The 21,969-nt window shown below is 45.4% G+C and overlaps 1 protein-coding gene across 1 annotated transcript in view; it reads right to left on the reverse strand.

The window, feature by feature from the left end:
- Nucleotides 1–526: 526 nt before the first annotated feature.
- Nucleotides 527–21,969, reverse strand: part of LOC139367308 (voltage-dependent L-type calcium channel subunit beta-4-like) — a 37,054-nt gene continuing 15,611 nt past the window's right edge. The window contains exons 3-15 of the mRNA XM_071105529.1: nt 13,016–13,135; nt 11,036–11,158; nt 10,740–10,861; nt 10,293–10,342; nt 9,927–9,946; nt 9,138–9,218; nt 4,577–4,635; nt 4,316–4,416; nt 3,893–4,044; nt 3,521–3,616; nt 1,960–2,130; nt 1,712–1,773; nt 527–1,415 (exon numbers count right to left, since the gene is read on the reverse strand). Coding sequence (XP_070961630.1) covers nt 1,744–1,773; nt 1,960–2,130; nt 3,521–3,616; nt 3,893–4,044; nt 4,316–4,416; nt 4,577–4,635; nt 9,138–9,218; nt 9,927–9,946; nt 10,293–10,342; nt 10,740–10,861; nt 11,036–11,158; nt 13,016–13,135 — 1,125 coding nt within the window. The 3' untranslated portion in view covers nt 527–1,415; nt 1,712–1,743. The remainder of the gene's footprint in view (nt 1,416–1,711; nt 1,774–1,959; nt 2,131–3,520; nt 3,617–3,892; nt 4,045–4,315; nt 4,417–4,576; nt 4,636–9,137; nt 9,219–9,926; nt 9,947–10,292; nt 10,343–10,739; nt 10,862–11,035; nt 11,159–13,015; nt 13,136–21,969) is intronic.

Below are 21,969 nucleotides of genomic sequence, written 5' to 3' on the forward strand. Positions count from 1 at the left end.
TGGTTTGTAAATATGGGAGATATGTCATTGTCTTTCATTGCCATGTTCCTCAGTACATCTTTAGAAAGCGTAAGAAACCTTTAAAGAGAGGAGTTGTTGACTGTACTATACTCTACCCTACTGTACTCTACCCTACTGTACTCTACCCTACTGTACTCTACCCTACTGTACTCTACCCTACTGTACTGTACTCTACCCTACTGTACTCTACCCTACTGTACTATACTCTACCCTACTGTACTCTACCCTACTGTACTCTACCCTACTGTACTATACTCTACCCTACTATACTCTACCCTACTGTACTATACTCTACCCTACTGTACTCTACCCTACTGTACTCTACCCTACTGTACTATACTCTACCCTACTGTACTCTACCCTACTGTACTCTACCCTACTGTACTGTACTCTACCCTACTGTACTCTACCCTACTGTACTATACTCTACCCTACTGTACTCTACCCTACTGTACTCTACCCTACTGTACTATACTCTACCCTACTGTACTCTACCCTACTGTACTCTACCCTACTGTACTATACTCTACCCTACTGTACTCTACCCTACTGTACTCTACCCTACTGTACTATACTCTACCCTACTGTACTCTACCCTACTGTACTCTACCCTACTGTACTCTACCCTACTGTACTGTACTCTAAGCACATTCATAAATTCCGATTGGACAGTGATTTTAGGAAGAGACCTATGTCACACAATGCAACAGTCTAAGCATTATTATGCATTAGATTACACTTGTTGTTTCAGAGTGTGAACTGTCTAAGACCAGACCTGGACCAACCCATCTGTGTCTGGAAAGGCCTGCCCTTAGTGGAAACACATGGGCTGGTTCAGTGGTGAAAGTTTGGGTTTTACATAACTGTTTGGGTGCTATCGCTAAGAGGTTTTGAGTGCTAATAACGGTGAGGGTTAGGGTGGGGGTGAAGAGTGAGGTTTGGGGATGTAAGGGGCGAGAGGGTTTGGTCTGGGTCAAGCTGGAGGTCCGGTCACTGTTCTGGTTTGTTTTCCTGTTGCGTGCTGTTGCAGTGCGTGGCCCTGAGAAGCATCATGTGGCTGTGGGATCAGTCAGGGGACTCTGGGAGGACTCTCCAGCAGGGGGCAGCGTGGAGATGGGGGTCCGTTTTTATCAGGGGGGTGGGGGGGTGTTCTCCTCTTCCTCCTCCTCGTCATGCTCCTCTTACTGCTCCTCAACCTCCTTCTCCTTCTGCCTTTCTCAGATGCAAGCTGCCCTGTCCCCCACCTCCTTCTACCTCTCCAGGATTGAGAGGGGCAGGCCTGTGGAGATGGTGCCTATCCAGACAGGAACGAAGGCTGCCGACCCCTGGTCCCCCCGTGACCCCCAGTGACCTCGGACTTCTGACCCCTTACCTCTGAACCACAGCAGTGGCTGCTTCTTATAGAATAAAACAGAGTAGAGCAGAATAAAGAAAAATGGTACACTCTTTGAAAAAGGGTTCTTCGGCTGTCCCCTTTTTGGTTCCAGGTATAAACCTTTTGGGTTGCAGGTTAGAACCCTTTTTGGTTCCATGTAGAACCCTCTGTGGAAAGGGTTCTACATGGAACCAAAAATGGTTATTCAAATGGTTCTCCTATGGGGACTGCCGAATAACGTTTTAGGTTCTAGAGAACATTTTTTTTTCTAAGAGTGTAGGGAGGGATAGTGACTGCTGACGGGGTCCTACTCACCCAGGTCTGTGTCTGTGGTAGCTAGGTAGTGATCATTCTATTAACTCTTGAGTCTCTGAGAACTGGAAACACAGAAAGAGAAGGATGAATGAGAGAATAGCAAGCAACAGATTGACCACAGATTCAGGGCCAGATTCTTTGGTGGCATACAAGGTCATATTTTCTTTCTTCCATTCGCCCTGCACAATTTCAAAAAAGACATGCATGGAACCTATTGGTCATCAAACATCATGCTGAGAGGAGCTCGCCTGTTGGCTGGAGTTAGCAGAGGGCGGAGTGACCACGCTTTGGTCCAATAGGGGGTTGAGGGGGGTGGAACAGGGCAGGTGAGTGGCGCGCCAGTAGATGTCCAGGTACTCTGCCAGGTGTTCACATGCATCCTCCAGCTGGTTCTCGTCCAGGATCACATCAAACATCTCCTGAGAGATGAGATACAGGGCATTCGTAAAGTATTCAGACCGCTCTACTTTTGCCACATTTTGTTACGTTACAGCCTTTATTCTAAAAATGGATTAAATAGTTATTTTACCTCATCAATTCAGACCCTTCACTTAGTACTTTGTTGAAGCACCTTTGGCAGTGATTACAGCCTCGAGTCTTCTTGGGTATGACGCTAGAAGCTTGGCACACCTGTGTTTGGGGAGTTTCTCCCATTCTTCTCTGAAGATCCTCTCAAGCTCTGTCAGGTTGGATGGGGAGCGTCGCTGCACAGCTATTTTCAGGTCTCTCCAGAGATGTTCAAACAGGTTCAAGTTCGTGCTCTGGCTGGGCCACTCAAGGACATTCAGGGACTTGTCTCAAAGCCACTACTGCATTGTCTTGGCTGTGTGCTTAGGGTGGTTGTCCTGTTGGAAGTGAACCTTCGCACCAGCTCTCTGGATCAGGTTTTCATCAAGAATCCTTCTATACTTTGCTCCATTCATCTTTCCCTAAATTCTGACTAGTCTCCCAGTCCCTGCCGATGAAAAACATCCCCACAGCATGATGCTGCCACCACCATGCTTCACCGTAGGGATGGTGCCAGGTTTACTCCAGATTGGCATTCATGCCAAAGAGTTCAGTCTTGGTTTCATCAGACCAGAGAATCTTGTTTCTCATGGTCTGAGAGTCCTTCAGGTGCCTTTTGGCGGGCTGTCATGTGGCTTTTACTGAGGAATGGCTTCCATCTGGCCACTCTACCATGAAGGCCTGATTGGTGGAGTGCTGCAGAGATGGTTGTCCTCTGTCAGGCTTGGTTTTTGCTCTGACATGCACTGTCAACTGTGGTACCTTATATAGACAGGGCTGTGCCTTTCCAAATCATGTCTAATCAATTGAATTTACCAAAGGTGGACTCCAATCAAGTTGTAGAAACATTTCAAGGAAGATCAATGGAAACAGGATGCACCTGAGCTCAATTGTAAGTCTCATAGCAAAGGGTCTGAATACTTATGTCAATAAGGTATTTCTGTTTGTTATTTTTTATGCATTTGCAAATATTTCTAAAACCTGTTTTCGGTTTGTCATTATGGGGAATTGTGTGTAGATTGATGAGAAAAAAACGTTATTTAATCAGTTTTAGAATAAGGCTGTAACGTAACAATAATGTGGAAAAAGAGGTCTGAATACTTTCTGAATGCACTGTAGATGGCAACGTCAAAAACCCAACTCAAATTAACACTTTATCTAAATGGCAAGCCTCAAGGGAATGATATTAACACCCCTAACTGGTGAGGGCACGCATTCCATTAGAGTGGAATGACAGTACCGTACACTTTGTGATTGTTGCACAATGGAAATAAATGTTTACGTATTATTTTCATTACATACGGGTGGACACTGTGCTAGTTTGTCTCCTGCCATCATCTGTACGTTGAGGTGTTTACTTTGAGATTTCCCCCGAGATTTGATGAGCCTCTGAAGAACCTGGGAGAGGGGAGAAAAATATGAACTGACTGACTGGCTTACTGGCTGGCTTTACTGGTTGGCAGACTGGCTGACTGTTTAGCTGACTAGATGGCTGGCTGGCTGACTGGCTGACTAGCTGGCTGGCTGGCTGATTAGCTGTCTGGCTGGCTTATTGGCTGACTGACTGGCTGACTAGCTGGCTAGCTGACTGGTTTGGCGGGCGGGCTGGCTGATTGTTTCGCTTGCTCTTTTGCTGACTGACTGACAGTGTGCAGGTGGTGGATCAGTCCTTACCTTTGGAGAGGACACCTTAACATAAACGATGATAGGAGCCAGGGATGTTTTGAGGAGTTGTGTTGGGTGGTTGATGGTGTCTGCATCCAGAACTACGAGCTGTAAGGTCTTAGCCAGCTCAAAAATTCTCTCAATCTCACTCTGGACCTCAGCTACCACCCCAACATACACAGATAATTACAGTCAGGTGGCACAGACCAACAGAACCACAGAAGGCACAGTAAGTACAGAGAAGAGAGAAGATAAAGTGTGATGTTGGTCCTGAGGGATATAGTACAACCATCAACACAGCTGTCTAAACGATTTCCCACAGGACTGACTGAGGGCTATTCCAGACCCAAAATGAAGATGAACATTTGAAAGCTCCAGAATTTTAGTAATTAAAGCTGATGAGGGATGCAGAACAAGTCATCTTCCACTCACCTAGACTGGAGCGTGTGTTGGACCTCTCCATGATGGCCTTCTTGTTCAGTACAGACCTTTTGGCTAATGACAGATCAGCAGTCACCCGTGTGATAGAGATTCTGAAAAGATAGATACATTCAGATGGATAGATTCAATTTAATTGGACTATTTAAGAATACAATTCCAGCCACACAAGTGGGTACACTGCATTCAAAATCAGCAAGCATTTTCACAAAACAATTTGACAACTTATTCCGTAGTGGTTCTGGCTGTACCCACCTCCCATCAAACCTGTGTTTCAGGAAGTCAAACAGGGCCTTCTGCATCATGTCCGTTACCTGGAACACAGCGGGGAGGATGATGATTGGTTAGGAGAGAGCACTGACCCCTGAATGGTCATGGCCAGAGTCACAGAGCTTTTAGAATCGACGTCATGTTAGTGTCCTTATTCGTGACATTTTGGTGGTATAACAATATGAGACCGCTTCTGACAATTTAGCTAACATTCAAAATCAAATAGCTAAATGATCCATGCTATGAACATCTTAAAACAATCCCCCCCCCCTCCCCCAAGAGCTAAGTTCTCCTAACCTGCTACGAAAAGTCCATTCTGGTCAATTCTGACGTAAACTGTATACCATCTAGTCAAAACGATCGTTCGCCACAACATGCTCCCTGAACAGAAGCTCACTGTTGTCCATATATGGAATAGTCTTCCAGAGCATGTTATCGGTGACATCACAGACACTGGTCTACAGGCCTTCAAATGCTGACACTTCCTGAACACACCACCCTCCCGATCACAACAACACACTTACCACCCCCCACTGACCGCCGAGCTGCAGTGAACCATATGATTGGACAACTGGATACTTATTAAGCCATCCACCTCTCTTCAGGAGGACACATTTTTTTGCCACATCTACATTTTACATGCATGGTACTTTTCTATACAGCAGTCACATAACAATAATACATTACTATACATCAGCTCTTTAATCCCACCCCTCAGCCACTCTCAGCCCATCCCACCTATCACCATAGACCTCAGCTGTTTAATCCCACCCCTCAGCCACTCTCAGCCCATCCCACCTATCACCATAGACCTCAGCTCTTTAATCCCACCCTCAGCCACTCTCAGCCCATCCCACCTATCACCATAGACCTCAGCTCTTTAATCCCACCCCTCAGCCACTCTCAGCCCATCCCACCTATCACCATAGACCTTAGCTCTTTAATCCCACCCCTCAGCCACTCTCAGCCCATCCCACCTATCACCATAGACCACCCTCGTTTGGTTTCCATGTGCCATATATTTTTCAATTGTGCTGTGATGTTTTACATGAATTTTGAACCTATCTAATCGCATAGTATCCACAGATTGTGAGCTCGAGATGAAAACATTTCCTACAAGTATTATTATATTATTGACTGATTGAATATGGATTTCTAAATTATCCAACACTGCTATTTGTAAGGTTAATTTTAAGTGAATGTTGTGATTTTTTTCTGTGACCAGAAACAAGCTACATAGGAGCAATACCAATAATCTTCGTAGCAAAATCTACAGAGCTGAGATTGTTGTATGCATCAGTGGAGGCTCCTCAGAGGACGAAAGGGAGGACCATCCTCCTCAGTGAAATTTCATAAAAATAAAAATAGTGAAACATTACAAAAGTTATCATTTTAGATAAAGCTGTATTAAATATATTCATATGTCACCAAATAACTGTTTAAAATACACTGTTTTGCAGTGAAGGTCTACAGTAACTTCAACAGCACTGTCTGGGGTAGCACCATTGTGTAGCCGGAGGACAGCTAGCTTCCGTCCTCCTTTGGCTACATTGACTTCATATATGGTAATTATGACCACAGTCAAAAATGTTGCAGTATGAACTGACATGTTGTCCATCCAATCATAGAATTAGGACTAGAGAATGAACCTAGCGAGTTATATTGGGATTATGCCACAGAGCATTATGGGAGTTCTGTGTGTTGAGAAGCTTGGTGACATTGTTGGATAGAGATTAAGAGTGAAAAGTGATAGTTGACCATTTTTTATATTATTCAATTCAAATTAGTTTTTTTTTCAATTACAGGAGACGGAGGAAGTATATTATAAATTGTTTTCTTGGTTTTAGAACTTTATTTTTGTGTCCAGCTAGTGCAATTTATTTAAATGTGCATTGCTAACTTCAGTAGCTAGCTAGCTAACGTTACCAGCGCGATTGTGCAGTTTTCTCCGCCAGAATGGTAGAATGGCCAACGCTGCCGAAAATGTTGTGGTCTTTTTGTTGAAGAACATCTTTCATTCTCTGGGGTACACGGTGCGAATTAAAAATGAGGGTCAACCTCTGCCTGAGATAAGTTTCATGAAGAAGGATGAAAAGGTGAGTGCGTTCAACACCAACTGGTATCAAAAGTATAGCTGGTTAGCAAGGAGCCTTTCTTCAAGCTGCCTGTATTGCTGGCCTTGCCCGCTCTTTGGAAAATCTGAGTCTTGGTCAAAAGGTGGGTACAGTGACCCGAAGAACATAGATTGTTTAGCAGGCAGCATATACATGCCCACATCAGATTCAAGCTTCTGGGAAAAAGCTGCATCCATCATGACGAAGGTCTGCGTATTCAAACTGCGCGACACAATGAGAAAGTTAGAAGAAACAGGGATGTTCTCAAGCGGCTTATCAACACCACTGCGTTTTTTGGGCATGCAATAATTTTATTTTAGAGGACACTTACGAGAGGGACAGTTCCTCCGACAAGGGAAACTACAAAGAGCTTGCAGAGTTAATTCCACGTAACAATGCTTTACTTGCAGAACATATCGGACTTTCGACTGATTTCATAGCTTCCATCGCATCATCCATTTCGCGTGCCCTCAAGTAGGCTTTCCACTTTCCTCCGGGTATTTATTTAGCAAAGATGAAAACACATAATCACTCCGGACAGACACGAACAAAAACTAATGATATAAATGTTGCAGCAGCCTAGGCTACACCTAAACATTAGAGATGTGACATGCTGTATGGGATGAAAGCTAGACAATTTTTCAGTCTGATCAACTGTAGGCTACTAACAAGAGCAGATGCATACAGCCTATGTGCCCTGTCTATTTGTTCAGGGTAAACTAATTGGTAACGTTATGTATTTATAGTCCATTTGTGTATCAGGAGAAAATATGAATGAGATCAAAATTGGGCTGGCTAGACTGCCAATACGTTTTCAATCCAAAATGATTAACTGGAATCAATCAATCAACATAATAGTGATGACAGATGTGAGTACATTTTTTACAAGGCCTGCAGTTGCATATAACTGAATGATGCAAACATTCCAGCAAACTGTGATAGGACCAAAGAGTTAATTGCAACTTTTATTGCAATACCAATATTGCAATTTAGATTTTTTGAGATACTGTATGAATACCAAGTATGTCTACTTCACCATCCGCTCGTTGAATTGGTAAACTACCGATACGTGATATGGTACACTTGTCATAATTAGGTTTTAGTCCAGAGAGACAAGAAAAGCGATCAACATCTTCAATGAGACTGTGCAGGGATCTAGATTGCGGACTTGTGAAAAAACTTGAGCCATCGGCAAACATCGACCGGATTTCTAACCCCTTGATGTTCTTGTTGGATATAACATTTCGATGGCGATAATAAATAAATATGGAGATGGTCAACTGAATGTCACTTTATATTTGATTTGGCCATTGTTCACCAACAAACCTCTCTCTCGGCCTCCCCTTCTCCCTCCCACTCTCCCTCTCTGAAATATTTAAAAAGTCAAGGAACCAACATCTATATGTCCTTTATTAAATAAGGCCAGATCTATGTGTGTGGTCTGTTTGTGTAACTATAGGAAGTAGACAACATGGGTCTGAGTGTTCCTGTCTTTCCATCTCACTGAAGACAATGCTAATCTGACTGTGGCAGTGGAGCTTAGAGAGCGGTAATCTCTGTGGAGGAGCAGACAGAGAAACCTTTGCCTGGCCCAGCCTGTGTGTGTGTGTGTGTGTGAGAGAGAGAGAGAGACGAGGAGTGGCCGCATATAAAAAATAAAAAGATGCCTTGTGAAATAGGGGATAAAACCAAGAACTCCTACTGCTGCAACTTCCCTGCTGTCTTGGAGAGGGAGAGAGGGAGGAGAGAGGGAGAGAAGGAGAAAGGGAGACAGAGAAAGGCAGAGAAAATGAGAGAAGACAGAGAGAGACGAAGAGAAAGAGAGAGAAAGACAGAGAGAGGGAGGGATGGAGAAGATGAGAGAGAAGGCTGACGTATGCCTCCGGAGCATCCCCAAAGCACATCACGAGAGAAATGCATAAATATTTCACAGACACACAAAACAAACGGCTTGGCTCTCAGCCTCCGCAGTCACACAGGAGAGAGAGAGAGGGGGGGGGGGGGGGGGGGGGGGCAGAGAGAGGCAGAGTGAAAATGTTAAAGGAGAGAGAGATTTCATCTAATTATATGCCTTATAGTTGTGCAGACTTGTTTGTTAGGCTTATGCTAAGTCAAGCTCATTACAGTCAAATAGCATGCAGTATCATCTTATCCCTTATATCCCTACCCATCTATTGTAATCTGTATGGGGCATGTACAGTATAAGACATAGGCTACGTGTTGATTTTCTATGTGATTGTGAGTGGGCAGCACATGATTCATATAGTTACTGTATCATAATGTAGTGTAATTTGATCATAATAAGTTTATGGGGTTGGCCTAATGGGCTAATGGAATGGAAGTTTGTGTGTGTGTGCGTGCATACTTGTGTGTCTCTGTGAGGGTGTGTGTGCGTGCGTACTTGCATGTGTGTGTTTCAACCAGCTTCTCACCTCATAGCCTTTCAGGGAGGGCCCCACCAACACCACCGGCCTCATGGAGGGAACAACATCATAGGGTGGGAGATGCTCTGTCTGCACAGGAGACACACACACTGGGCTTGGAACAACTTATACTTTAAAGACCATAACAGAGCCCTGAGTTTTTCCTGGCCAGATCGTGTGGTCAGGGAAAACTCTGGGCCCAAGCATAACCTAACCTCATACAACCACCTGGAAGTCTTGCAAGCTTACATTCTGTTTCGCTTAGGGTTGCAAAATTCGTGGAACTTTTAATAAATTCCCTGGTTGTCAGCTCATTCCCTTCTGATTCCGGGAGCCTCCAACCGGGATTTTGGGAAAATCAGGAAATGTATTGAAAATTCCCAAAATGTTGATAATAATCAGCCTGGTAATTACGAGGCTAAGCATAACCCCCCCAGTCATTGAGAATAGGATCTACCAAAGTGTAATTAAATAAGAACAAAAGACTGTGGAGTAGAGTATTTTACACATCAAGAAATCAAATCAATCAAATTGTATTTGTCACACGCGCCGAACACAACCTCATCATGAAATACGTACTTACAAGCCCTTAACCAACAATGCATTTTTAAGGAAAATAAGAGTTAAGAAAATATTTACTAAATAAACTAAAGCAACCACGATTTTTTCGTCTTCTTTTTTTAGAAGTCGCAAAAAAAAGTTAGAGAATAAAAGAACAATAAGGAGGCTGTATTCAGGGGGTACCATTCTTATTCCTGGATCTGACACACAGGAGAATAACCTGCACGACCGACATACCTGCTTTGGCTTCTGTTTGGCTTGTAAAAACAAGAGAAAACAGATTTAGCATTAAAGCAAAGACGCATGTCTACTTATGGAGAGCAGATGGTATAGTGTCTGAAAAGAGGATATCCTGTGGCTCCCTTTCATACCCATTCATCCAGTAAAAAACTGCAACACTGTCAGGGTTAGAATCTGAGTTTCAGGCATTCTTCCTGAATTGACTTCATTTCACTCGGGATACTGCGCACATGGTCGAGTCTAATGACTAAACAGGCTTTGCGACACAGCGTAGTATAGAATTGTAATGTCCCTCCATGACGGACATTTTTCTTTGCCCTCGCTTCACAGGAATCAGGTACGAGGAAGCGTGAGGTCAATCACCTGCAGATGGTGGTGTGGACCTCCAGCTGGACGATGTGTTCGCAGCTTTCCTGCAGGACAGCAACATGGTGCGTGAGAACAAGTTGAGGATTCAAGGACTATACAAGCATGTTATCTTTCCTTGAATCCTCTCCATGCTTAACATCATATAATAAATACATGCCATTTAGCAGACGCGACTTACATCATGCGTGCATACATTTTACCTAAGGGTAGACCCAGGAATTGAACCCACTATCCTGGTGTTGCAAGCACCATGCTCTACCAACTGAGCTGCCAACTGTGCTTCCAACTGTGCTTCCCTCTGTCATGCAAGGAATTCCTTGCTAACGTTTTGGGGAGGCAGGGAGAGGATGGTAGAAGAGGACACAAGGAATCAAGGAAAGAATACTGAGAAAGAGATTTTGAATGTAGCATGGGGATGTATGAGAGCGGATGAACCCTGACCTCTGTGCCTGTTTTTGTTCCTGTTTGATCCGCATGGCCTCCAGTTTCACCGGGCTGGGGATGAAGGTGATGTCCGCCCCCTCCTTCACCAGCCGACCGATCCACCAGTCATTGCTGTATTTCTGCAGACATAGAGACAAAATGGACATCAGTCAAGTCCAAATGAAATTGCTGCCAATGCTGTTCCAACAATATGGCAGCAGTGGTGAATGTGGCTATATAGTGACAGGGACAGGGATTGTTAGTGATATAGTGACAGGGATTGTTGATGATGATGCAGACGGAGCTCCACTCACCTCTTTTATATGTAGAAAGTCTTTGGTTTCAAAGTTGATAGCAGCACCTTGGACAGGACAGTCCCCATCTAAAGCCCCACAGTAACTCACGTTGGTCTTCACTGCAAATGCTACCGGTTTCGACTGGGGAGGACAGAGAGAAACACAACATATATGAAGTGTTTATGAAAGGATTCTGTTACCTGACAATATTCCATCCTATGGGGATCTCTCTTTGGCTCTCTGGACCTGAATAACTGCTTCATTTTTTTAATATTCAACACTTAGTTGCCTGAGAACACATTCACATTTACGATTAGAGGAATAGTTGAGGGGGAAAGAGAGCTTGAAGAAGGGTCACTCCCCTTAGCTCTCTCCTGCTGCAGTTGGGCCTGAATAAACTCCTATATAAACTCTACTGACTAAAGTTGAACTCTTACCATAACTCAGTTGGGCCTGACGTTTGACTTCAAGCTAATTCACTAACTAAACTCCTGACTCTGCTTACTAACTCTACTAATCTTGGCTCTCTGACTAGCGGGTGGAGGAGAGGTTGCCTACCATGGCTCTCTGACTAGTGGGTGGATTAGAGGTTGCTTATCTTGGCTCTCTGACTAGCGGGTGGAGGAGAGGTTGCTTACCTTGGCTCTCTGACTATTGGGTGGAGCAGAGGTTGCCTACCGTGGCACTCTGACTAGCGGGTGGAGGAGAGGTTGCCTATCTTGGCTCTCTGACTCGAGGGTGGAGGAGAGGTTGCTTATCTTGGCTCTCTGACTAGCAGGTGGAGGAGAGGTTGCTTATTTTGGCTCTCTAACTAGCAGGTGGAGGAGAGGTTGCCTACTGTGGCTCTCTGACTAGCGGGTGGAGGAGAGGTTGCTTATCTTGGCTCTCTGACTAGAGGGTGGAGGAGAGGTTGCTTATCTTGGCTCTCTGACTAGCGGGTGGAGGAGAGGTTGCTTATCTTGGCTCTCTGACTAGCGGGTGGAGGAGAGATTGCTTATCTTGGCTCTCTGACTAGCGGGTGGAGGAGAGGTTGCTTATCTTGGCTCTCTGACTAGCCGGTGGAGGAGAGGTTGCCTACCGTGGCTCTCTGACTAGTGGGTGGATTAGAGGTTGCTTATCTTGGCTCTCTAACTAGCAGGTGGAGGAGAGGTTGCTTACCTTGGCTCTCTGACTAGTGGGTGGAGGACAGGTTGCCTACCCTGGCTCTCTGACTAGCGGGTGGAGGAGAAGTTGCTTATCTTGGCTCTCTGACTAGCCGGTGGAGGAGAGGTTGCTTATCTTGGCTCTCTGACTAGCCGGTGGAGGAGAGGTTGCCTACCGTGGCTCTCTGACTAGTGGGTGGATTAGAGGTTGCTTATCTTGGCTCTCTGACTAGCAGGTGGAGGAGAGGTTGCTTACCTTGGCTCTCTGACTAGTGGGTGGAGGAGAGGTTGCCTACCGTGGCTCTCTGACTAGCGGGTGGAGGAGAGGTTGCTTATCTTGGCTCTCTGACTCGAGGGTGGAGGAGAGGTTGCTTATCTTGGCTCTCTGACTAGCAGGTGGAGGAGAAGTTGCTTATCTTGGCTCTCTGACTAGCGGTTGGAGGAGAGGTTGCCTACCGTGGCTCTCTGACTAGCGGGTGGAGGAGAGGTTGCTTATCTTGGCTCTCTGACTAGAGGGTGGAGGAGAGGTTGCTTATCTTGGCTCTCTGACTAGCGGGTGGAGGAGAGGCTGCTTATCTTGGCTCTCTGACTAGCGGGTGGATGAGAGGTTGCTTATCTTGGCTCTCTGACTAGCGGGTGAAGGAGAGGTTGCTTATATTGGCTCTCTGACTAGCGGGTGGAGGAGAGGTTGCTTATCTTGGCTCTCTGACTAGCGGGTGGAGGAGAGGTTGCTTATCTTGGCTCTCTGACTAGCGGGTGGAGGAGAGGTTGCTTATCTTGGCTCTCTGACTAGCGGGTGGAGGAGAGGTTGCTTATCTTGGCTCTATGACTAGCGGGTGGAGGAGAAGTTGCTTACCTTGGCTCTCTCCAGCTGCAGTTGGGCCTGGCGCTCGGCTTCAAGCCGAGACGCCTCGGGGTCGTCCTCCAGGGACACGTCGGAATCCGAGGGTCTACTAGTGTAGGAATCAGCTGAACCCTAGAGAGAGGGAGGGAGAGACAGAGAAAGAGAGACAGAGAGAGGAAGAATGAGAGAGTCAGCCTACAGGAAGGGGAGAAACATAACACCACACAGGAGCCCATTTCCTGTGAACTTACTTTGACTGTATTGCTGATAATGTTTCAATCAATCAAATCCAAGCTCTCAGTGTCACCCATTACTTCAGATCAGATGGCTTTATGTGGACTCCCTGCTCCAGTACCTGAGATGAGCACGTTCTGTCCCTTTACCTGCTGCAGGTACCTGTCTGGCCTGGCCCTGCACCCATGTGACCTGCCTAGCTGGGACTGGCAGTTCCAGTTCCTCTTCAGTTCCTGCTTTCCAAAGCAGTCCTCTCTGGGGAGCATGTATGTGAGGCAAGCACTGCAACAACATGCAGTACATATGGTAGCGTTCCAATGTTTATTTACTAAAGTGAATGAAGGGAAACCTTGTATTATATACAGTACGTCTACTGTCGATTGTGCTGCAATAGATGCTGCAACCACATTCAGCCACACGATTCTGAACATACGTGTATCTTCTAATGGAAACAGTATTATCAAGTTCATATCGCCCACCATCAGTAAGTCACCACACAATCACAGCCATAACTTTGGAGACATGAACAGCATAGCCAAGATAGGTATCAAGTTATTAAAATATCTCAACACTTTCGGAAAGAAACCTGGTTAAAGGAAGAGCAGTCCAAGACACTAATTGCCTCGTCGTATCAGCTCACTGTCAGTCAAACCTGTCAAGGGTAAAAATACATCTCCCCCTCCTCGGTCAGTCCTAAACCCAACACTCTGTACACTCACCGTCACTGCTTTCCAATCCCTGTCTCCTTTCAGTCTCAGCTGGCCCACACACACCAGAGGAAGACTGACTCCTCACATGCCAGGCTGATACACATAAAACACCCACACACACCACTTCCAAAGCAGCTCCAAATATAGCTCAATAACAACGGCACAGCAGCAGGCAGCCTTCTCTTTTTTCACCTGTCTCTCTCTCTCTCTCTCTCCCTCCCTCCCTCCCTCCCTCCCTCCCTCCCTCCCTCCCTCCCTCCCTCCCTCCCTCCCTCCCTCCCTCCCTCCCTCCCTCTCTCCCTCCCTCCCTCCTAAGTCATTTCTGCAGGCTCGATCCAGAGCACAGTTTTTCCTCTCTTTTTTTTTTTTTTTTTAAACTTGTCTTTCTCCACCCCCTGCTCCCCTTCTTTCCCTTTCTCTCCCCCATCCCAAAACATTTTGGGGCTTGATCTTTTTCTTTTTTTCACCTGTCTCCTCCCCTCTCTCCCCATCCCCACGTCCCAAAATCATTTGGGCACCAGGCTGGATTTAGCGATCCAGAGTACACTGTGGGTATCATTTAAATATCAAAGCGTGTCGAGAGGGGCTGGCGTCCAAAGACACTTCGACCACAGGAAGAAACAATGCAGAATTAACAAGAAAGGCGCTAGTTCAGTTTGGTGAGTAGTGCTGCGGACGAGACTAATACACAAAACACGGGAAAAATATACTGTATATTGTGTGTGTTTTAACATATCATCTATGCTAACGCTCTATAACTTGTTAGAAGCATCTGTGAGCCTTTATAATGCCTTATAATAATGATTAGTAGTGCTGCGGATGGGAGTGACTAATACAGGAAACGGTTGTATGCGTTTCACATTAGATATCTTTCTGCATGCAGGTGTAAACCCAGCCGCCATGTTCTTATGCTATCTGGGGGGGCCCAACCAATGCCACATTACAACCTATGTGTGGTGACAATTGCTTTGTTTGCACTGTAGCCTGTTCATTCATATGCCCTGCGACTGTGATACGTAGACCTAAAGGACAAGATAATGAGACACAGCGGCAGAATAAATTCAACCACACCTTTTTTAAATGTCTTATTATTATCTCAAAACCGGATAGCAACCTCTGCCCGGTGGAGTCCACAAAGCATATTGCATGTACAGCGACAGACGATTCTGCAGCATGGCCAAGCAAGTTAATGTTTCCCACATTTTCGGACCATTAAAACAACTATTGATTTGGAACCACGGTGAGTTACCTCAAGTCACAAAGACAACAGGAGCTGCCTCCACTATTCCAGCACCGTTTCAACGTCAACGTTTCAACATCATCAAATCGCCTCTGCTTCGTCTAATACAGGGACAATTTAGTCCAATCAACGTAAGCTAAATATGATGTGGCTGTCCATGGTTCTGATTTACGTATGTGTGTGTGTGTTTGTGCAAGTAGAAAAAAATGTTGACTCACCCTACTTGGAGAGAAACGCCAATGCCATCCTTCTCTCGTTCATGTTGACGAAACGGTCTATCACTCTGTCATACAGTACACACTTTTATTTTTTGTTGTCCTTGGCTACCTGGCTAAAATGCTTGCCCGCTAGCCTAACTTCCGTTAGCTAGTTAACTTTAGCCTTCTACATCTAGCTACATATTCAACTTCCATCCTATCAGGACAGGGGCACAAAAATGTATGAATTAATGGTTGGATCAGAATCGCCTTTATAATCATCATTGGCTAGTACGGAGAATTATGTAAAACCACAAATACAAGTCCCTATCTCCATCCATGGCTAATTTAGGAAAGGGAACATTTGAGCTAGCTGGCTAAGCTAGCCCACTGAGGAAAACAACACAAATCAAGTTTTTCTGTCAATGACGTATACTACCAATGGGATTTCATAGGAGTGACGCCAAATCCAAATGGGCTTCCCTTGACAATTTGTTTTGGTGCGCCAGGACCATTCATGGTTGAGCTCAACGCTGAATGGCCAGATGGGGTGGCCAGATGCTCGCTGGCTTCGTTCGGCCTTCAATGCAATAGGCGGCAACAATGTCATACTCGTTTGGACCAGACAGCATCAAATAGGTGTCCTACACATAGAGAGACAGAGGGGCGCTGTTTCGCTCGCTCGGATGCTTTCTCCCATGAGATACATTCAGCCTCTTGCAAATTGAAGGAAAATTATGAAACATGGTCAATTCCCTTGGCATCCCATGAATACACGCCATTGCTCTCTTTCCAGTACCAGCAAGTTGGAACCCCGGCTGGATTCTGTCAAGTTCCACCCAGTGCATCCTCAGAGTAAAGTGTGAGAGACGGGAGGAGAGAGGAAAGAGGAAAGAGGGCCGGAGAGCAGGGAGAAGGAGTAGAGAGGGGTAGAGCGGAAGAGGGATAGACTCGATGGATATAAAGGCGCTCTCTCTCTGACACTGTCCTGGTCTCACAGTCCCACACCATAGTTAGAGTATAGAGTCTTAGAATATCTCTTAGATTATTCCAATTTCCAATTCCCTGGTCTGTGAATCTGAGCAAAACCAGATCAATACATTCATGTGATACTAGGAGAGACACAAGATCCTAGAAGGGGATGACATTCAGTAGGCGTGGCTGTAACATATGTGGTGTAGCGAGAGAGAGAGAGACAGAGAGAGAGAGAGACAGAGAAATAATGAATAACAATAACTTGGCTATATACATACCAGAACCGGGTTGATGTGCAGGGGTAGGGTATGCTACCCTTGCACATTGCCGACAGTAGCTACCACCCTCTCACAGACACACACATTTCACGTATTCCTCTCTGACAAGAAAATAATAAAGCATTTTCTCTTTCACACAGCGACAGCGAATAATACACGAGGTAGCAACAACATAGTCTGTCCAGGTGGTGGCACCCCACACACAGCAGTCAGTTGAGTCAGCATCTCTCAGTATGTGACTTATTTAACTAGCCAAGTCAGTTAAGAACACATTCTTATTTACAATAACGGCCTACACCAGCCAAACCCAATTGTGCACCACCCTATGGGACTCTCAATCACAGCCAGTTGTGATACAGCCTGGATTTGAACCAGGGTGTCTGCAGTGAGGCCTCTAGCACTGAGATGCAGAGCCTTAGACCGCTGCGCCACTCAGGAGCCCAGTATAAATAATAATAATGCCACTTTCCCCCCAATAACAGTTCAGACAAACTCATGGACAATTTCCATTCAGCCGCTCAGATTCTGTTTTAGTAAACCCATGTTTTTGTTGATTGAGATAACACGATTTAGCTTGAATTTGTTTTACACAAAATCTCTTATGACATGTCATACTTGTTATATATACCATTCTATATCTTTTAACTGAATTGATCCCCTTTTATCACCTCCAAACTCGGTATTCAGCACAAATGTCTCACACAAGACTGCATCATGCAAAGTACAAAAGTGGAGCAGAGAAAGTCCAGAGCGGGGAGATGGGAAGACATGTGTTCCTGTATACCTGACAAGGAAGGGGAAAGGCAGGGGAAGAGTGGGGGGTTATGCTTACAGAGTGAGTGAACAAGAACAGGCTTTCTGAGGTAGGTTGAGCACGTTGAAAACACGAGGAGGGGTGGAGCACGGAAGAGAGGAGAGAGGGAGCGGTAGCAGAGGAGAGGAGCGGTAGCAGAGGAGAGGAGCGGTAGCAGAGGAGAGGAGCGGTAGGAGGAGAGTGAGGAGGAGAAGAGCATTAGAGCATTAGATTAGAAGAGAGGTACCAGATTGTGGAAACAGAGAGCAGATGGAAAGACAGACAGATGGCCTGATGCTGCAGAGAGAGAGAGCGAGAGAGAGAGAGAGAGAGAGAAAGCAACAGAGAGCAACACAATACCTTATTACCGATGAGTCCTGTAGCGCTCGAGTCGGACATGCTTCTACCGCTGCCTTCTCTCTCTTCCTCTCCATCTCACACATGCAGACCCCTCCCCTCCTCTTCTCCCCCAGCCTCCAAGCCCGTCGTTAGTTACAGGCAGAGAGAGAGGCAGTGCGCACAGGCTCGGCCTAAGTGCTCCATCCTGACGTTAGTGCACTGCCTGCCTGCCCGCCTTGGCTGGGCTGAATGCCTCAACAGCCATTTCCTATACAATATATAGTCTCTCTCTCCCAAGCTTCAAACACTTTCTTTCTCCCTTCTTTTCCTTCCTTCTTTTTTTGTTCCTTTATGCAAGAAGACCTTGTTCCTTTCTTTCCCCTGCACTCGATTCTTCTTCTACACGCCCCTCCAGTTACCATGACACTGCTTATCCCCTGTACTGTAGTGTACCCCTTCTCCCTTCTCTCTAGTCTGTAGAACACACGGACCTCATTTCTCCTGCCAGGTAAAATGCATCCCTGTCCTCTGCAGGAAGGAGACTATGTTTCTCCTGCTTGTAACTGTATTTAGAACCCCTCCCTTTACATTACACATATTTCCACTGTTTACAACACATCCCCCTCTATAGGATCTCTATGATAACTCTATGATAACCTCGCTATGTGATAACACTCTATGATAACCTCACCATATGATAAACTCTCTATGTGAAAGCTCTCTATGATAATCTCACTTTGTGATAACCTCTCGGTGTGATAAGCTCTATATGTGATAACCCTTTTATGATAACCTCTCTGTGATAACCCTCTATGATAACCTCTCTATGTGAAAGCTCTCTATGATAATCTCACTTTGTGATAACCTCTCGGTGTGATAAGCTCTATATGTGATAACCCTTTTATGATAACCTCTCTGTGATAACTATCTATGATAACCTCTCGGTGTGATAACCCTCTATGATAACCTCTCTATGTGAAAGCTCTCTATGATAATCTCACTTTGTGATAACCTCTCGGTGTGATGAGCTCTATATGTGATAACACTATATGATAACCTCTCTGTGATAACTATCTATGATAACCTCTCGGTGTGATAACCCTCTATGATAACCTCTCTATGTGATAACTATCTATGATAACCTCTCTGTGTGATAATGCTCTATGATAACCCCTCTATGTGATAACTCTCTATGATAACCTCTCTATGATAATCTCCCTATGTGATAACTCTCTATGTTATAATCTCGCTATGATAAACTCTCTGTGTAATAACGCTCTATGATAACCTCTCATGTGATAACTCTATGATAACCTCTCTGTTATAACCTCTCTATGATAACCTCCCTATGTGATACCTCTATGATAACCTCTCTATGTGATAACTGTGATCATGAAGGATATATTTCACAAACTAACCAACACCATGGGCCAGTAGCAGAGAGTGGTCGGTTATCATGGGGAAAAACACTGGCTGTGACTGACACGGCACCCTATTCCTCATGAGAAGTTACTGTAGTGTACTATATGAAATAAGGTGCACTATCTAAGGAATAGGATGTCATTTCTGATTGGCCCATCATCACTGTAGTCTTCAGCCACCTCCATAAAGAAACTAAACAAAGAGATCTAGCTGTTATGTAACTGAACTCAGCAATAATAATGATACTATAGTAACAACCAATAGAGGGAGTTTTACGAAGACTATATAGTCCATAACTCAATATATTTGCCTTAAAACTTTGTCAATTAGCTGTGTGGTTTTTACCATCCTTCATCGGCAAAGTGCTGTGTTTATAATTAGAGTCCAGCGACTGCCTGGTCCCTCCTCTATAGCTTCCATAGTTCACTAGCAGTGCTGAGACAATAGCTCGTTCTCAAATAGTTCTTTCCTCGGCCCCTTGCGTCGTCTCCCTCCGCTTCCTTCTCCTTGGACCTTCTCTTCCAATGGCTTTCGAGAAAGAAGCGAGGAGCGATGACATGGGAAATCGAGGAAAGATTCATCGAGAAAGAGACAGAGAGAAGGGCAGAGTTATGTTAGACTGGCTAGCTAGCAGAGACAGAGCGAGCAGACCAGGGTTGGCTAACTAAGACAGAGACAGGGCATGGTAGGGTTGTGTCTGTCAGAGTGACTAACAAGCATTCCTAAGACAGAGAGACAGAGAGACAGAGGAGGGGCTACCATAGCAGTCCTAAGATGGAGACAGAGACAGAGAAAGGAGGGTAGAATGGGCTTGTGTAGCCGTTCTACAACAGAGACAGAGAGCAGGGCAGGGCAGGGAAGGGTGTGTCCGCTCAGTGCTGCTCAGTGCTGCTGTCAGAGAGGTGATGCATGGAGCTATAGAGATGCAGGGGGTGAGTCAGCATCAAGGAGTCATCTCCACTCCATATCCATCATATGTCTCTATACAGGCTAGTAGAGAGATATCCTATAGCGGGAAATGTACACACTAAAAAATGCATTCAAGCACAAACAGCAAGCAATAATTGTCTTTCTTTTTCGGTATCAGACCTGCCTTATTCTAAGTTTAAACATAGTTTGTGTGTTTACTTCATTAACATCTGACTCCAGAATGATCTGTTCATGCAATTTGTAGTCTATGATATTTCAGATTTAGATATGATTATTTTTCAAGAACTAGTTTGGATGTATTTAACTACTTTTTCAAAGTAACTTTAGTTCAGTAAACTATATTTTCCATAGGGGTAACTTTAGTGTAGCTTAACTTCTTCTAGTGTGAAGTAATTGACAGTTTGGTAAACTAGATTTTTAGAAGTAGCTTCCCCAACACTGCACGCACGCACGCACGTGCACACACACACACACACACACACGCGCACACGCACACGCACGCGCACACGCGCACACACCAGCCCTATTGTTCCTGACCCAGGGTCTAATAAGACTGGGCCCATGCTCTCCCACTCAGGCTACCCCAGGCACTAAGGACCCTACTTAAGATGGGCCATTAACCTGGTAGTATACACTCTCCCCACTCTCCCTCTCATTCAACTTTGGCTGCTAAAGAATAAAGTGCACCAACTGCTTTCAGCTGAAACATCTAAGGCCTATATTTTATGGATGTGTTGCTGTTTTTATTTCATTCAAGGCATTGCAAACAAACACGCACACGGCCACACACACACACACACACACACACACACACACTCACGCAGGCATGCACGTGGACACACACATGCTCACCCACACATGCTCACATGCTCACACACACAGACACAAACAGAGGGACACACAAACAGAGAGACACACAAACTTCAAAAGCCCTGGTCTTAGAACCGAGAAGATGGGATGACTATTTGCATCATTAGTGTTGTGCTGGAACAGCTACTGAGTCGCAGAGGAGTTCTAACTCACTCAGAGGGAGGGGAGTGCAGATCGAGAGAGAAATTACAAAGAAAGAGTGAGGCGAAAACAGAGTGAAAAAGGAAGGAGGGAGGGAGCAGCGAGAGTGGTGGGATAGCAAAAGAGAGAAAGAAGAGGAGCGAGAGATTGAGAGAGAGAGAGAGAGAGAGAGAGAATGAAAGTGCGAGAGAGAGAGAGAGAGAGAATGTTAGTATCTCAGCAGACCAAGGACTGGAGATTGAAAACTGAATGTTTTTTTGCTGTGAGTTGGTCGTTCTAAATATAGCCTCCCTCCATTCTCCTCTCCTCCCTCTCCTACTTTCCTCACAGCCCCGGCACCGCATATCTCTGAACACCCATGACAATCCTTGGAGGCTAGGTGGCGGGTGGGTGGTGGAGGGATTCTAGGAGGACGGCTGGATGGGACTGGGGGTTGTCAAAGTTCACCGCGTATTGTTGAATTGAGAGAGAGAGAGAGAGAGAGAGAGAGAGAGAGAGAGAGAGAGAGAGAGAGAGAGAGAGAGAGAGAGAGAGAGAGAGAGAGAGAGAGAGAGAGAGAGAGAGAGAGAGAGAGAGAGAGAGAGAGAGAGAGAGAGAGAGAGAGAGAGAGAGAGAGAGAGAGAGAGAGAGAGAGAGAGAGAGACTAAATCGAATTAGACAACTGCACACAACAATACTCAAATCCACTGGAGCCAGATATTTGATCAGACAGTGGACACTATAGCTACTGCATATAGAGATCCGATCCCGCACAGTCATTAGAGCGGTTGCTCCAGTCTACAGCCATGCCCTGGGTGTGATTTGACCTGTTCCTCTCCTGTGAGCTCATATCTTTGA

Source organism: Oncorhynchus clarkii, chromosome 16 (genome assembly GCF_045791955.1).
Source record: "Oncorhynchus clarkii lewisi isolate Uvic-CL-2024 chromosome 16, UVic_Ocla_1.0, whole genome shotgun sequence".
NCBI lineage: Eukaryota > Metazoa > Chordata > Actinopteri > Salmoniformes > Salmonidae > Oncorhynchus > Oncorhynchus clarkii.